This window comes from Scyliorhinus torazame, chromosome 1, assembly GCF_047496885.1.
Source record: "Scyliorhinus torazame isolate Kashiwa2021f chromosome 1, sScyTor2.1, whole genome shotgun sequence".
NCBI lineage: Eukaryota > Metazoa > Chordata > Chondrichthyes > Carcharhiniformes > Scyliorhinidae > Scyliorhinus > Scyliorhinus torazame.
The window spans coordinates 305,099,098-305,115,423 of NC_092707.1; the positions used below are offsets into that span (position 1 = coordinate 305,099,098).

The 16,326-nt window shown below is 44.4% G+C and overlaps 1 protein-coding gene and 1 long non-coding RNA gene across 3 annotated transcripts in view; one reads left to right on the forward strand and one right to left on the reverse strand.

Moving 5' to 3' along the window:
• bcl11aa (BCL11 transcription factor A a) overlaps nt 1–11,549 on the forward strand; it is a 304,266-nt gene extending 292,717 nt beyond the window's left edge. The window contains exon 4 of one of the 2 annotated variants that reach the window (XM_072507811.1): nt 8,583–11,549. In XM_072507811.1, the coding sequence (XP_072363912.1) occupies nt 8,583–8,591 (9 nt within the window). In that variant the 3' untranslated portion in view covers nt 8,592–11,549. Of the gene's footprint in view, nt 1–8,546 lie in introns of both variants that reach the window. The other variant, XM_072507810.1, reaches the window with a different exon arrangement.
• Nucleotides 11,550–14,092: 2,543 nt separating this feature from the next.
• LOC140388294 (uncharacterized) lies at nt 14,093–15,939 on the reverse strand. The gene is made up of 3 exons (XR_011934192.1): nt 15,596–15,939; nt 14,589–14,690; nt 14,093–14,195 (listed from the first exon to the last, which is right to left on the reverse strand). It is a non-coding gene; the product is annotated as an uncharacterized lncRNA (long non-coding RNA).
• Nucleotides 15,940–16,326: the final 387 nt, after the last annotated feature.

Genomic DNA, 16,326 nt, shown 5'->3' on the forward strand with positions numbered 1-16,326 from the left:
TGCAAAGTGTGTGAGGGTGAGGTAGCAGTTGTAGCAGTGCACAGTGTTTGAGGGTGAGGTATGAGTTGTAGCAATGCAGAGTGTGTGACGGTGAGGTAGGAGTTGTAGCAGAGCGCAGTGTGTGAGGGTGAGGTATGAGTTGTAGCAATGCACAGTGTGTGAGGGTGAGGTAGGAGTTGTAGCAGTGCACAGTGTTTGAGGGTGAGGTATGAGATGTAGCAATGCAGTGTGTGACGGTGAGTCATGAGTTGTAGCAGTGCACAGTATGTGAGGGTGAGGTATGAGATGTAGCAATGCAAAGTGTGTGAGGGTGAGGTATGAGTTGTAGCAGTGCACAGTGTGTGAGGGTGAGGTATGAGTTGTAGCAATGCACAGTGTGTGAGGGTGAGGTATGAGTTGTAGCAATGCACAGTGTGTGAGGGTGAGGTATGAGTTGTAGCAGTGCACAGTGTGTGAGGGTGAGGTATGAGTTGTAGCAGAGCAGTGTGTGAGGGTGAGGTATGAGTTGTAGCAGTGCACAGTGTGTGAGGGTGAGGTATGAGTTGTAGCAATGCACAGTGTGTGAGGGTGAGGTATGAGTTGTAGCAATGCACAGTGTGTGAGGGTGAGGTACGAGTTGTAGCAATGCACAGTGTGTGAGGCTGAGGTATGAGTTGTAGCAATGCACAGTGTGTGAGGGTGAGGTAGGAGTTGTAGCAGTGCACAGTGTGTGAGGGTGAGGTAGGAGTTGTAGCAGTGCACAGTGTGTGAAGGTGAGGTATGAGTTGTAGTAATGCAGTGTGTGAGGGTGAGGTATGAATTGTAGCAGTGCACAGTGTGTGAGGGTGAGGTATGAGTTGTAGCAGTGCACAGTGTGGGAGGGTGAGGTATGAGATGTAGCAGTGCACAGTGTGTGAGGGTGAGGTATGAGATGTAGCAGTGCAGTATGTGAGGATGAGGTATGAGTGGTAGCAATGCAAATTGTGTGAGGGTGAGGTATGAGTTGTAGCAGTGCAGTGTGTGAGGGTGAGGTATGAGATGTAGCAATGCAAAGTGTGTGAGGGTGAGGTATGAGTTGTAGCAGTGCACAGTGTGTGAGGGTGAGGTCAGAGTTGTAGCAGTGCAGTGTGTGAGGGTGAGGTATGAGTTGTAGCAATGCACAGTGTGTGAGGGTGAGGTAAGAGTTGTAGCAGTGCAGTGTGTGAGGATGAGGTATGAGTGGTAGCAATGCAAATTGTGTGAGGGTGAGGTATGAGATGTAGCAGTGCAGTGTGTGAGGGTGAGGTATGAGTTGTAGCAGTGCACAGTGTGTGAGGGTGAGGTAAGAGTTGTAGCAGTGCAGTGTGTGAGGGTGAGGTATGAGTTGTAGCAATGCACAGTGTGTGAGGGTGAGGTAAGAATTGTAGAAGTGCACAGTTTGTGAGGGTGAGTTACGAGTTGTAGCAATGCACAGTGTGTGAGGGTGAGGTATGAGTTGTAGCAATGCACAGTGTGTGAGGGTGAGGTATGAGTTGTATCAGTGCAGAGTGTGTGAGGGTGAGGTAGGAGTTGTAGCAGTGCACAGTGTGTGAAGGTGAGGGATGAGTTGTAGCAATGCACAGTGTGTGAGGGTGAGGTAGCAGTTGTAGCAGTGCAGAGTGTGTGAGGGTGAGGTAAGAGTTGTAGCACTGCACAGTGTGTGAGGGTGAGGTATGAGTTGTAGCAATGCACAGTGTGTGAGGGTGAGGTATGAGTTGTAGCAATGCACAGTGTGTGAGGGTGAGGTACGAGTTGTAGCAATGCGCAGTGTGTGAGGGTGAGGTATGAGTTGTAGCAATGCACAGTGTGTGAGGGTGAGGTATGAGTTGTAGCAGAGCAGTGTGTGAGGGTGAGGTATGAGTTGTAGCAGTGCACAGTGTGAGGGTGAGGGATGAGTTGTAGCAATGCACAGTGTGTGAGGGTGAGGTAGGAGTTGTAGCAGTGCACAGTGTATGAGGGTGAGGTATGAGTTGTAGCAGAGCACAGTGTGTGAGGGTGAGGTATGAGTTGGAGCAGAGCACAGTGTGTGATGGTGATGTATGAGTTGTAGCAGTGCAGTGTGTGAGGGTGAGGTATGAGTTGGAGCAGAGCACTGTGTGAGGGTGAGGTATGTGTTGTAGCAATGCACAGTGTGTGAGGTATGAGTTGTAGCAGTGCACAGTGTGTGAGGGTGAGGTAGGAGTTGTAGCAGTGCACAGTGTGTGAGGGTGAGGTAGGAGTTGTAGCAGTTCACAGTGTGTGAAGGTGAGGTATGAGTTGTAGCAATGCAGTGTGTGAGGGTGAGGTATGAATTGTAGCAGTGCACAGTGTGTGAGGGTGCGGTATGAGTTGTAGCAATGCGCAGTGTGTGAGGGTGAAGTATGAGTTGTAGCAATGCACAGTGGATGAGGGTGAGGTATGAGTTATACCAGTGCACAGTGTGTGAAGGTGAGGTATGAGTTGTAGCAATGCACAGTGTGTGAGGGTGAGGTATGAGTTGTAGCAGTGCACAGTGTGTGAGGGTGAGGTATGAGATGGAGCAATGCACAGTGTGTGAGGGTGAGGTAGGAGTTGTAGCAGTGCAGAGTGTGTGAGGGTGAGGTAGGAGTTGTAGCAGTGCACAGTGCGTGAGGGTGAAGTATGAGTTGTAGCAATGCACAGTGTGTGAGGGTGAGGTATGAGTTGTAGCAATGCACAGTGTGTGAGGGTGAGGTACGAGTTGTAGCAATGCACAGTGTGTGAGGGTGAGGTATGAGTTGTAGCAATGCACAGTGTGTGAGGGTGAGGTATGAGTTGTAGCAGAGCAGTGTGTGAGGGTGAGGTATGAGTTGTAGCAGTGCACAGTGTGAGGGTGAGGGATGAGTTGTAGCAATGCACAGTGTGTGAGGGTGAGGTAGGAGTTGTAGCAGTGCACAGTGTATGAGGGTGAGGTATGAGTTGTAGCAGAGCACAGTGTGTGAGGGTGAGGTATGAGTTGGAGCAGAGCACAGTGTGTGAAGGTGATGTATGAGTTGTAGCAGTGCACAGTGTGTGAGGGTGAGGTATGAGTTGGAGCAGAGCACTGTGTGAGGGTGAGGTATGTGTTGTAGCAATGCACAGTGTGTGAGGTATGAGTTGTAGCAGTGCACAGTGTGTGAGGGTGAGGTAGGAGTTGTAGCAGTGCACAGTGTGTGAGGGTGAGGTAGGAGTTGTAGCAGTTCACAGTGTGTGAAGGTGAGGTATGAGTTGTAGCAATGCAGTGTGTGAGGGTGAGGTATGAATTGTAGCAGTGCACAGTGTGTGAGGGTGCGTATGAGTTGTAGCAATGCGCAGTGTGTGAGGGTGAAGTATGAGTTGTAGCAATGCACAGTGGATGAGGGTGAGGTATGAGTTATACCAGTGCACAGTGTGTGAAGGTGAGGTATGAGTTGTAGCAATGCACAGTGTGTGAGGGTGAGGTATGAGTTGTAGCAGTGCACAGTGTATGAGGGCGAGGTATGAGTTGTAGCAGAGCACAGTGTGTGAGGGTGAGGTATGAGTTGTAGCTGTGCACAGTGTGAGGGTGAGGGATGAGTTGTAGCAGAGCGCAGTGTGTGAGGGTGAGGTATGAGTTGTAGCAGTGCTCAGTGTGTGAGGGTGAGGTAGGAGTTGTAGCAGTGCACCGTGTGTGAGGGTGAGGTATGAGTTGTAGCAGTGCACAGTGTGGGAGGGTGAGGTATGAGATGTTGCAGTGCAGTGGGTGAGGGTGAGGTATGAGTGGTAGCAATGCAAAGTGTGTGAGGTATGAGTTGTAGCAGTGCACAGTGTGTGAGGGTGAGGTAGGAGTTGTAGCAGTGCAAAGTGGGTGAGGGTGAGGTAGCAGTTGTAGCAGTGCACAGTGTTTGAGGTTGAGGTATGAGTTGTAGCAATGCACAGTGTGTGAGGGTGAGGTAAGAATTGTAGAAGTGCACAGTGTGTGAGGGTGAGGTACGAGTTGTAGCAATGCACAGTGTGTGAGGGTGAGGTATGAGTTGTAGCAATGCACAGTGTGTGAGGGTGAGGTAGGAGTTGTAGCAGTGCAAAGTGTGTGAGGGTGAGGTAGCAGTTGTAGCAGTGCACAGTGTTTGAGGGTGAGGTATGAGTTGTAGCAATGCAGAGTGTGTGAGGATGAGGTAGGAGTTGTAGCAGAGCGCAGTGTGTGAGGGTGAGGTATGAGTTGTAGCAATGCACAGTGTGTGAGGGTGAGGTAGGAGTTGTAGCAGTGCACAGTGTGTGAGGGTGAGGTATGAGATGTAGCAATGCAGTGTGTGACGGTGAGTCATGAGTTGTAGCAGTGCACAGTGTGTGAGGGTGAGGTATGAGATGTAGCACTGCAAAGTGTGTGAGGGTGAGGTATGAGTTGTAGCAGTGCACAGTGTGTGAGGGTGAGGTATGAGTTGTAGCAATGCACAGTTAGTGAGGGTGAGGTATGAGTTGTAGCAATGCACAGTGTGTGAGGGTGAGGTATGAGTTGTAGCAGTGCACAGTGTGTGAGGGTGAGGTATGAGTTGTAGCAGAGCAGTGTGTGAGGGTGAGGTATGAGTTGTAGCAGTGCATAGTGTGAGGGATGAGTTGTAGCAATGCACAGTGTGTGAGGGTGAGGTACGAGTTGTAGCAATGCACAGTGTGTGAGGCTGAGGTATGAGTTGTAGCAATGCAGTGTGTGAGGGTGAGGTAGGAGTTGTAGCAGTGCACAGTGTGTGAGGGTGAGGTAGGAGTTGTAGCAGTGCACAGTGTGTGAAGGTGAGGTATGAGTTGTAGTAATGCAGTGTGTGAGGGTGAGGTATGAATTGTAGCAGTGCACAGTGTGTGAGGGTGCGGTATGAGTTGTAGCAATGCACAGTGTGTGAAGGTGAGGTATGAGTTGTAGCAATGCACAGTGTGTGAGGGTGAGGTATGAGTTGTAGCAATGCTCAGTGTGTGAGGGTGAGGTAGGAGTTGTAGCAGTGCACCGTGTGTGAGGGTGAGGTATGAGTTGTAGCAGTGCACAGTGTGGGAGGGTGAGGTATGAGATGTAGCAGTGCAGTATGTGAGGATGAGGTATGAGTGGTAGCAATGCAAATTGTGTGAGGGTGAGGTATGAGTTGTAGCAGTGCAGTGTGTGAGGGTGAGGTATGAGATGTAGCAATGCAAAGTGTGTGAGGGTGAGGTATGAGTTGTAGCAGTGCACAGTGTGTGAGGGTGAGGTAAGAGTTGTAGCAGTGCAGTGTGTGAGGGTGAGGTATGAGTTGTAGCAATGCACAGTGTGTGAGGGTGAGGTAAGAGTTGTAGCAGTGCAGTGTGTGAGGATGAGGTATGAGTGGTAGCAATGCAAATTGTGTGAGGGTGAGGTATGAGATGTAGCAGTGCAGTGTGTGAGGGTGAGGTATGAGTTGTAGCAGTGCACAGTGTGTGAGGGTGAGGTAAGAGTTGTAGCAGTGCAGTGTGTGAGGGTGAGGTATGAGTTGTAGCAATGCACAGTGTGTGAGGGTGAGGTAAGAATTGTAGAAGTGCACAGTTTGTGAGGGTGAGGTACGAGTTGTAGCAATGCACAGTGTGTGAGGGTGAGGTATGAGTTGTAGCAATGCACAGTGTGTGAGGGTGAGGTATGAGTTGTATCAGTGCAGAGTGTGTGAGGGTGAGGTAGAAGTTGTAGCAGTGCACAGTGTGTGAAGGTGAGGGATGAGTTGTAGCAATGCACAGTGTGTGAGGGTGAGGTAGCAGTTGTAGCAGTGCACAGTGTGTGAGGGTGAGGTACGAGTTGTAGCAATGAACAGTGTGTAAGGGTGAGGTATGAGTTGTAGCAGTGCACAGTGTGTGAGGGTGAGGTATGAGTTGTAGCAATGCACAGTGTGTGAGGGTGAGGTAGGAGTTGTAGCAGTGCACAGTGTGTGAGGGTGAGGTAGGAGTTGTAGCAGTGCACAGTGTATAAGGTGAGGTATGAGTTGTAGCAATGCAGTGTGTGAGGGTGAGGTATGAATTGTAGCAGTGCACAGTGTGTGCGGGTGCGGTATGAGTTGTAGCAATGCACAGTGTGTGAAGTTGAGGTATGAGTTGTAGCAGAGCACAGTGTGTGAGGGTGAGGTATGAGTTGTAGCAATGCACAGTGTGTGAGGGTGAGGTATGAGTTGTAGCAGAGCGCAGTGTGTGAGGGTGAGGTATGAGTTGTAGCAGTGCACAGTGTGTGAGGGTGAGGTAGGAGTTGTAGCAGTGCACAGTATGTGAGGGTGAGGTAGGAGTTGTAGCAGTGCACAGTGTGTGAGGGTGAGGTAGGAGTTGTAGCAGTGCACAGTGTGTGAAGGTGAGGTATGAGTTGTAGCAGTGCACAGTGTGTGAAGGTGAGGTATGAGTTGTAGCAGAGCACAGTCTGTGAGGGTGAGGTATGAGTTGTAGCAATGCACAGTGTGTGAGGGTGAGGTATGAGTTGTAGCAGTGCACAGTGTTTGAGGGTGAGGTATGAGTTGTAGCAATGCACAGTATGTGAGGCTGAGGTATGACCTGTAGCAGTGCGCAGTGTGTGAGGCTGAGGTATGACCTGTAGCTGTGCGCAGTGTGTGAGGGTGAGGTAAAGTCCAAGAATGTTAGGTATGATGCTTGATAGTCGGTGAGTGAGTGATGGGGGTGTGGATATTTGAGCAATGCTGAGGTTACAGGAGCAGTGTTTAGACACGTGAAGATTTATTCATTGACCTTAAACCGCTTGTGTGAACACCTTGAGGCACTGCATCCATCTTTGCAGGGCGTGACTCCTGGAATTAACTTTCCTGGCTATATTCTCCCACTGCATCTTGACTGTGTGTCAGGAGATCCTTCAACACCCTGAGCAGACAGAGCATCTCTCCTCCTTCTCACCTCCTGCACCTTTAGTGCAGCATCCTTAAACGTTGGAGTCCACTTTCTCCACACCTAATGTGACATTCCTCAACTTTTCCCAGGTCAGATTATCTTCAACTATGGCTGTAGCGCACAATGACTTACACGAGACAGGAAGCGATGAAGTCTATCTAGGCTTTATTAAGCGAGACTTGTCCCCAGCAGCTCAGCAACAGAATGAGGCTGCGGGGAGAAGCTCGAGCTCTTATACTCCGCCTTCAGGGCGCAGCCAGAAGTCGGCAGATCCAACCAGGACCCAGGACCTGTCAGCCAATAGCCTCTCGGCTTCACAGGTACCACATTACCCCTAATACATACCACCACAATGGCTCCCAATGCAGCTCTCCTTTAAAAGGTTCAGACCAGCTTTCTGTGGTGCTACAGCCATTCAAAATATTGGCTTCTTCCTGATGTGTCCAGTCAATGAACGGGGCAGTTAGTGCTGGCTGGATAATTGAAATGAGCAGACAGCACAAAGTTGGCATGCTGCCTGCATTGCAATCAACAGGCACGGGTTAATCATGCATAGCGATCCCTGTGCCCGTTTTTGGGAGCTATCTAATTTAGCCCCTCGTGTGTCTGACTGGAGAAGAATGAGTTGAATTCAATGCTGCATAAACCATGAAATACCGTTTGAAATGGGGACTGTTTTCATTCATTGCGACTGATTTTATGTAACTAAAATCTAACACAGAACAAAGTAGGTCAGAAATCAGCTCATGTAAATGATTAAACTCCTGAGAGTACTAAAAGTCCCTTAACTCAAACAAGAACATGAGTGACACTGGAATTTTGTACCATATACCTATACATAAATCCATGCAAGATTTGCTACAGAGAATGCAATCTGCACTGTGGCAGGTTGGGTGAGAGCAGTAAAATGCAGAAGCAGAGTTAAACAAACTACTTCTATTTTCTTGCAGGGTTTGAGGTTCAGCAACTGTCTGGAACAATGGATGCAGCAGTTGTATTTGTGAGTCTGGCTTACTTGTGACAGCCGCAGCTGAGATCCTGGCAGAGGTGGAAGGCAAAAGAAAGATCCATTTGGCTGAAGCACAATTTAGAAATGCCAAACCGAGTGCTGGTCAATTGATAGGCATTTGCTGGTTGCTAGGTTAAATATATGTATATACGATTACTCTTTGGCTTATATGATGTTTGCCCAGCGTTGTCGACTCTGGTTGGCCATATTCCTGGAGGTGTGACCATATGGCAGTCTGTCTTCACCGGCCCTGACTCCACACTCATCAGTGCTTGCCCAAATTGTCATTCTCAGTACAAGCTTTCTCAAACGAACTGGAAAGAAACAGATTCTTCATTTCCTGATTGATTCCTGATGGAACCATTACATCACAGAAGGAGGTCATTCAGCCCATTAGATCCATGCTGTCCATCAGACAAATAACCTTTTTCCTCATGTCCAATGGTTCTTATAACTATTAATAAAAATGGCCAAAGAATTTTTAAAAGTACCATTTTTAAAGTCCCTCTGGTGTTTCTCCTGGGTGGCTTGCTGCTGTAACCTAGAGGTCAGCCTTTAATGCTCGGACATTTCTGGAGGATGGACATCCCTACGCGTGATTAATGAAAAGACTATTGGCTAATGATTACGATGTGTGAAGCTTTGCTTTAAAAAAAAAAGTTCCTAAAATCTCTGGAATTCAAACATGTTTGCTTTGATTTATATTTGTCTATTAATTCGCCAAATCTTATCCTTGTAGGTGAGGTATTACGGCTATTATCTGTCTCAATTACAGCCACAGTGATACACAGATGGACAAACAGATGGACAGGGCCATTGGAGTAAAACCTGACTAGGTTGCCTCACCCAATCAGCAAGGTGAGACCGGAGCACCATCGACGAAGTTCCAACCAACGGAAGCTATGTGGACATTCTCCCTTCTGAAGGGAAACAATGTAATGTAATTTTTCTAAAGTTAGTGCTTGAAAAGTATGAGATTCATAAGTTAAAATGTTTAAATATTTGATATAAAGAAGCTCTCTGGTAAGGCACTTTTTCCTTAGAATTTCTCTGTGCAAATGCACTGTTTTTTCTATCGGACTTTCATATGTAACACTTGAAGCTGTGCAATGCAGTGAGACATCTCCAATTGTCAGTAGTTAGAATCCCATTAAAATATTCCCTCAGGTTATCCTATTCAATAATCTGAAGGATCCTGTCGGAGTTTTAGAGGATTTTTATTGTCTTGTAGGATTCAATAGAATCCTGTAAGATTTCCACCTTCTTATGGAGATTTTAGTGCGGGGCTGCACTGGGATGGCTCGAAGGAAAGGATATGCAAAAGAGCCCAATGTCTGAGAGCAATTTTGTGGGTTCATTGAATTCTAGCGTCAGATCAATGACAGCAAATGAAGACATTCCACATAAACAGGACAATGCCTTTTTATAGGGCTAACAGCTAAATTACAAATTTAGTGTCAAAGATATATGCATATAAGAAATAAAGACCATCCCCTCCCCACACCTTAAAGGAACACTTGATTTGCTGGGGGAGGGGGAAGGTAAGCACTTCTCGTAACTGCTTAGAGCAGCTTAGTTTTTATAGGATGACCTCACTATTTAAATTGTTATTGAAATGATTACCATGCACTCACACCTGCCACTTTTTCAATACTGCCAAGCAGATTTTGTTTCCTTTTTTTTTTACCTTTCAGGGATTTTTGGCTTGCTGGTTGGAAATTCCTGACAACTCATTTTCCATTCTTCTTAATTGGCCCCTTTAGGATTGCAGTTGGGTCACTCTGCCCTTCCTGCTGGCCAACGAACAAGCTTTACAGTGTTCACGATAACGTGACAGATTACCTTTTTAAAAAAAAACAAATTAATGAATGCATTGAGGGTTTTCAATGAGAGAGTCTCACCATCAAAAACAATGAAACAAATTCATATCATTGCATAGGTCTATGATTGCTGGAACGCTTGCTTTTATGTGGCTATTTCTGTTTCTTTTTTACTGTAATTATTTAAGCATTTTGTCCTGATGTCATCATCCAGAGCAGTGTCTTGCAGTATTTACTGATTCTGACTGTGCTGGAGCTCAATTAACATCAGTTGATACCATCATTAACCCAGAGTGCTACAGCTTCAGCTGTCCATGCATTCATTCAGTTCCATCGTTCTTCAAGGCTTGGTATCTCCTCCAAGCTATACCCCTGATGATATTCTCAATATGCACTGTGTACACATAATTTTTTTTAAAAAAAGTGTAGAAATGTCAAATTAAACTGAATTCTTTTTAACTGTTTTTTTAAAAAAAGAGTTCCTGGGAGTAAAATTCCATCCATTTTTCATTTGTGGACAGGATCAAATCCTGTATATATATTCTGAGGGGATATTTGTGAATATTTTTGTTGCCCCCATTTCATTTGGATTAGTTTCTTCCATCTCTTGGTTCTGCCTTACACTGTGTATTGCTTACTGGCTGAGAGAGTAGACAGCAGTCTATTACCAGGACTCCACTAATTCCACTCTGTGACTGGCCAGCAAGGAGGTTGATTTGCGTGTGTGATGGAAAAACTCAGGGGTCTCGCATGCTAATGTTCCTTTCCTCCTTGTGGGGAATGCGCCTTACCTCCCCTTCACTGCCTACCATTTGTCATGTAAAGATTCCCAGACCTAAGTCCACATTCTACCACTTAGTAAGCAATGGCAACCATCGTGGGTGCATATTAAACACATTTGTTTTGATGCAATTCTTCTCATTGTGGAAAAGGTAAATGCAGTGGAATCCTGCATTAAGATGGACAACAGATTCAGACTCAGCCATGACAAATCTGACTGCACTGACAGTGTAAGAATCAGAACTGGGACACAAGAACAACTGACATTTTTCAGGCATATGGGTGGCACAGTTGCAGTTAGCACTGCTGCCTCACAGCGCCAGGGTCCTGGGTTCAATTCCGGCCATGGGTCACTGTGTGGAGTTTGCATTTTCTCCCAGTCTCTGCGTGGGTATCCTCTGGGTATTCCGGTTTCCTCCCACAGTCCAAAGATATGCAGGTTAGGTGGATTGGCCATGCTAAATTATCCCTTAGTGTCCAAAGATGTGCAGATTAGGTGGGGTTATGGCGATAGGGTGGGGTAGTGGGCCTAGATAGGGTGCTCTTTCAGAGGACCAGTGCAGACTTGATGGGCTGAATGGCCTCCTGCGCTGTAGGGATTCAACAAATGAATGAATGAATTTGCTGGTCTCAGGGTTGCATCCGCATGGATTCTACTGTATTTACAGATTTTTAGTTTCTCGCTGATGACGCCGTAATTGGCAGCTCATTAACTGAGAATGACCCATAGTGTTTCTGTACCTAAATCAAAAGGACATTATTTACAGCATGTTCTTAGTAGTTCTGTGTGTTGCTATGATGATAAAGTACAGCTCAAACCCAGTGAAATCCCCTTGTTCTATGTCACAAATGTAAAAACAAATCAAATTGCTCTCCACTTAAAAGAGTCATAGAAATAAACTTGTAAAATGACAAATTGTTTTTTTCCCAATCATAATTCTACTATCTTTCTGAACAATCATTTAAGCTTGCCATGAGAATACTGAGCACCTTGTCATCCTTCTACAATGCTGTACCTAGACATTGTACTGACAGTGTATATATGCTGCTATGAAATGTATTCTGTTTCAGCGAGTCACCATGGATTCAGAAACATGTATTTTGTATTCCTTTCAATAAAGTTTTTTTTTGCTGTATTATAATTTGGGCGTACAGTGGTGTTTGTTTGAAAGTTGTCCTGGTGGCAGTGGTTGGAGTGAGAATATTGCTGATAAGATCGCACATCACTTAACAGCATAACGATCCTAGAATTCAGTAAATACCGACAGAGTTGAAAACAATGAACACTGAACCAAAGACTAGACATTTTATTTTTGGCATGTGAGTCTTGTTCAGCTTGAGATATTGCCTGAGAAGAAGAATGACATCAGTGCCGAGGAAATGGAGTTTGTGATAGGACCTTCCTTTACTGCCTTTTCCTGACCTCAAGCAATCCCAGAGCATTTCCCAACCAATCAAGTGTTGTTAAAGTGTAGCCACTGTTGTGGATATTGTGGTGCATTGGCAGCGCCGCTACATCTGGGCCAGAAGCTCAGGGTTCAAGACCCGTGCCAGGAATCGTTGGCCATAGGAGTGTTCATGATGTAGTTCAGTAGGCTGATAATTGGCCTGGGAATCCTTTTACTGTCACCTCACTATCACCCAAAGGGGGGAAAAGTGTGTGAAAATATGCTTAAATCTAAACTGTTTTGAAGTAGAGAAACAGAGCAGTTTACACACACATGCCAAAATTGCAATAAATGACCAGATGTTAGTGTTGAAGGACAACTGCTGTTCAGGAAACCTCCTCTGCTTTTCCTCAAATAGAATTTTGGAATCTTCATGCCCACTTGCAAGAGCAGACAGGGTTTGGTTGGACATCTTATTCCAAACAACATCAACTAACTAAAATACAGCACCTCCTCAGAAATTACTGAAGTGCTAACCTAGATTGTGTGCTGAGGACTCTCGAGTGGGGCTGAATCCGCAGCCCAGACATGATAGCACCGAACCTTCCATTTTATTCATAGGAGCAGCAGTGAGACTGTCAAGCATGCTCCACCATTCAATTAGATTGTGGCTGATCATCTAGTTCAACGTCATGTTTCCACACTATCCCCATATCCTAAGATGTCATTAGTATCCAGAAATTGAACATGCTCAATGACTGAGCTTCCACAACCCTCTGGGCAGTGAATTTGAAAGATTCACCACCCTCTGAGTGAAGCAATTCCTTCTCATTTCAGTCTTAATTGGTCCACCCCTCAGTCTGAGACTGTGTCCCCTGGTTTTAGACTCAAGGCAGGGGAACCATCCTATCCCCATCCACCCTGTCAGAATTATGAAGTTTCAATGAGACCACCTCTCATTCTTTGAAACTCTTGCAAATACAGGTCCAGTTTCCTCAATCTCTCATCATAAGACAATCCTGCCATCTCCGGGATTAGTCTGATAAACCGTGACTGCACTCTCTCTATGGCGTGTATATCTTTCCTGATATAAGGAGACCAAATATTCCTGGTGCAGTCTCACCAAGGCTTTATACAAAGGCAGCAAGACATCTTTACCCCTGAACTCAAATCCCCTTGGAATGAGGGCCATTTACCTTCCTAATTGATTGCTGTACTTGCCTCCTAGCTTTTAATGACTCATGCACCAGGATACCTTGGTCTATGCCAAGTTAGTTGATCTCTGTGACCTTGAGTTCAGGAGCAAATGAATTATCAAGGCTTCTCAAGTGCCAATTCTATCTAGTGACCAAGTTGGAAAGTGCAAATGTGCAGTTGTCAGTTAAACAATCGTGGAATTCAACTGTAATAGTGCACAGTGAATAGTCTATAAACACTGCCTAATTCACATGTGAGAATGGATGAAGTACCAGAAGGCATGCCAATGAAGGGTTTACAGAAAATTGGAATATGATTTAGTCAAGTTATACATTCTACTATCCAAAAGCCTACAGATCTGTCAGAGTGAGATTTTCCAAACTGTTTGGTTTGAGCCTCCCTGTCCTACATCCGCTTCAATGACATGCGTATTAAACTACACTGTACAACAACAGAAATGCTGAACTATAGAGCATAATAATCAGGATATCCATTATGAGACTGTAGAATGTTTTCTCAAAATGCAAGTAATGACCTGGTGAGCTGCAGTTTCTGTGTTGAGATTAAACCTAATGTAAAATGGCCTTAGCTACACAAGTATACATAGTCATTGACATATGTGCACATGTACACTTTAAATTTCAGTTGTGAAGAGTTGTCTATACCATCTATAAGAAATTAAATGCTCAGACATGCTAACTGTACTGACACTCCTAAAACCACAGGGGCAGCCACTGGACTTTTGCCGGTTTTTGTAACCCCCTCACCAACTGGCTCCGAGGTGTTCCCCAGTTCAGTCCATGGTTGTACCTATGTTTGAAGTTGTTCATTCATCACACTGAGGAAGTTTTGGACAGGCAAAGCAACTTTCCAAAGTAATCCAGCTCTATGCTGGTCAGAAATGGGATTGAAAATAAATATTTGGGTGTTGTACGTTCCTAATGTCCAATACTCCACGCAACAGGATTCTAGGAAAATACACAATTTCCAGCAAAGAAATAATTTTGTATCTGAATGTAAAGTTGCTACTGCACTCCACTCAAAGAGTTAAAGAATTTCTCATATTTTGGGGGAATTTAATAAATAATAAAAACACACACACCTGCGAGACTGCCCAGATACATCAATGGCTGGCTGGCTCACAGTGCTTCTTATTGCAACAGCAGCGTGATGTGGTCACAAACATGGGAACAATTCCAAATGCTGGGAAAACAGAGAAGTACAAAAATGATTGGCAATGGGAAGGTGAGACTTTCTTTTCCTTAAGGTCACCAAGTGTGGTATAGGTACGCTGCACTGTTTGCACTAGGTTTGAACATTATTTGAACAATTACTGAATCAAAGCTGTCTGTGTTGTATAAAAGTAACACACAGGAATGGAGAAGTATCAGCAGATTGTCAATTGCCTTTATGTTTCTTTTACACTGTAGACGCTTCTTAAAAAGACAAGCAACATTATTTCTTAATCGATCGGTTCTATTAAACAAATACTACTAAAAACGCTGTAATTTTAACTTATGGAGATAACATTTTGTGAATTGAAAGCCACATGTAATTAAAACAATTCATTTTGAATGTCAATAAGAATGTAATTACCGGAACATTCAAAACAAGGTCTCCACAGTTTTACTGTTTACTTGCAAAGATACCGAGAATATTCATTGGAGGAAACAATTGCAGCTAAGTCAATGGTAGAACCTTGAAGACAAAATGGAAAAGAGTCCCTGATTATAACAGCACTTTTAGCAACAGAATCCCATCAGCACATTCTACAGGCAAATGTTTGCAAATTCAATTATAGGAACAGGAGTAGCCCATTCAGCCTCATGAGTCTATTCCACCATTCAATTAGACCATGCATTATCTGCATCTTAAGTCCATCCACCCACCTTGGTCCTGCAACCATGAATGTCCTTGCCTAACATAAAACTACCAATTTTGAAATTTCCAATACACTTAGCCTGAACAGCGCTTTGGAGGAGAGCGTGCCAGATTTTCAGCACTCAAGTGGACATCCCCCGATATGGCATGAAGTAGTTCAGGCATGGAAGGAAGTAAATAAAGCATAATATTTCAGTTACAAAGTTTAAATAATGATGGAAATCAAGAAGTTCAATACAGTCTTTTGTATACCAAGAAAATACATTAATCACCAGTTAGAACCCCTTTGACAGGTTGACAGTTAACTATAGTCCTCTCCTTGTTCTATCTGGCCTATTCTCGGTGGCTTATAACTGTTTGAATTCTTTACTGTTTCAATTTTGGGCACTGGAACGTAGAATATTTAATCATTTATTAGTTTAGGAGCATTGAATTTTCCATTTAGTGATATTTTATATGTGACCGCCCCATATTTATTGGAGGTGTTTATATGAATAATAAATTAACTCTTTTGTGTTGATTCACTCCACTCCACTGAATTAGTAGAAAATGAAGAGCAGATAAACTTTTAAGAAAAACCAGGCAAATTACACTTAAAAAGGTAAATCTCAGTTGAAACGTTGATACAACAAATAAAGATACATTTACACAACTAAAAGCTCCCACATCACTCTCCGCAGACTGCTCTAAAGTTTTCAAACTCGGCCTGTGGTGTGTAGCACCTCTCACTTTCACCATTCAATTAATTGGGCCCTTGATTGCAGCCATATTCCATCCGAGGTCCCCGTAGAGAGCTGTAACCTGAATGGCACACTCCTGCAGAACATCCTTAGCTAGGTTAACAACAGTCTTGATGGCACAGATTCCCCAGAGATTCCTTAATCTGAACCCTTTAATAGACTCTGTTCAAAGGTCTGGTTAACTCTGGCAAAACGAGCAGCAGCAGGAGTAAAATAGTTCAATTCACAATCCCTGCTCTAATCCTGTCTTTGGTTTTCTGTCATGTTTAACTGAATTACACACACAGCTCCTTGTAAATATGCCTTCTCTGTTCTCCCCTCTTCTGCAACTCTTCTTTGTGTCTGGCCACACAGCTTTCATATGCTAACTTCCTTTCTGTTGGTACTGCTTCCATGTCAAGGGTTGCCAAGTCACATGGGTCAGTATTTCATATTATTCAAGAAAATTACAATTGATCCATTTACAATTGATGCCAACTTTTAAAAGTATTTTTCAAAGATTCTCAAAACTAACTACAAATTCCACAGGTATCGTATTTTACAAAATGTCCTTACTTTACTCTGTCCAGGTCAAAGGTCATCACACACCCCTTGGGAAAAAAGAAAGTTTTAGTGTGGTAAAGATTTCTTTAGAAGCGTTCGAAATACAGCAAGTTCTTAACATCCACTTTAGGTCAGATTAAGTCTAAACACTTTAACATTTACACGTATTA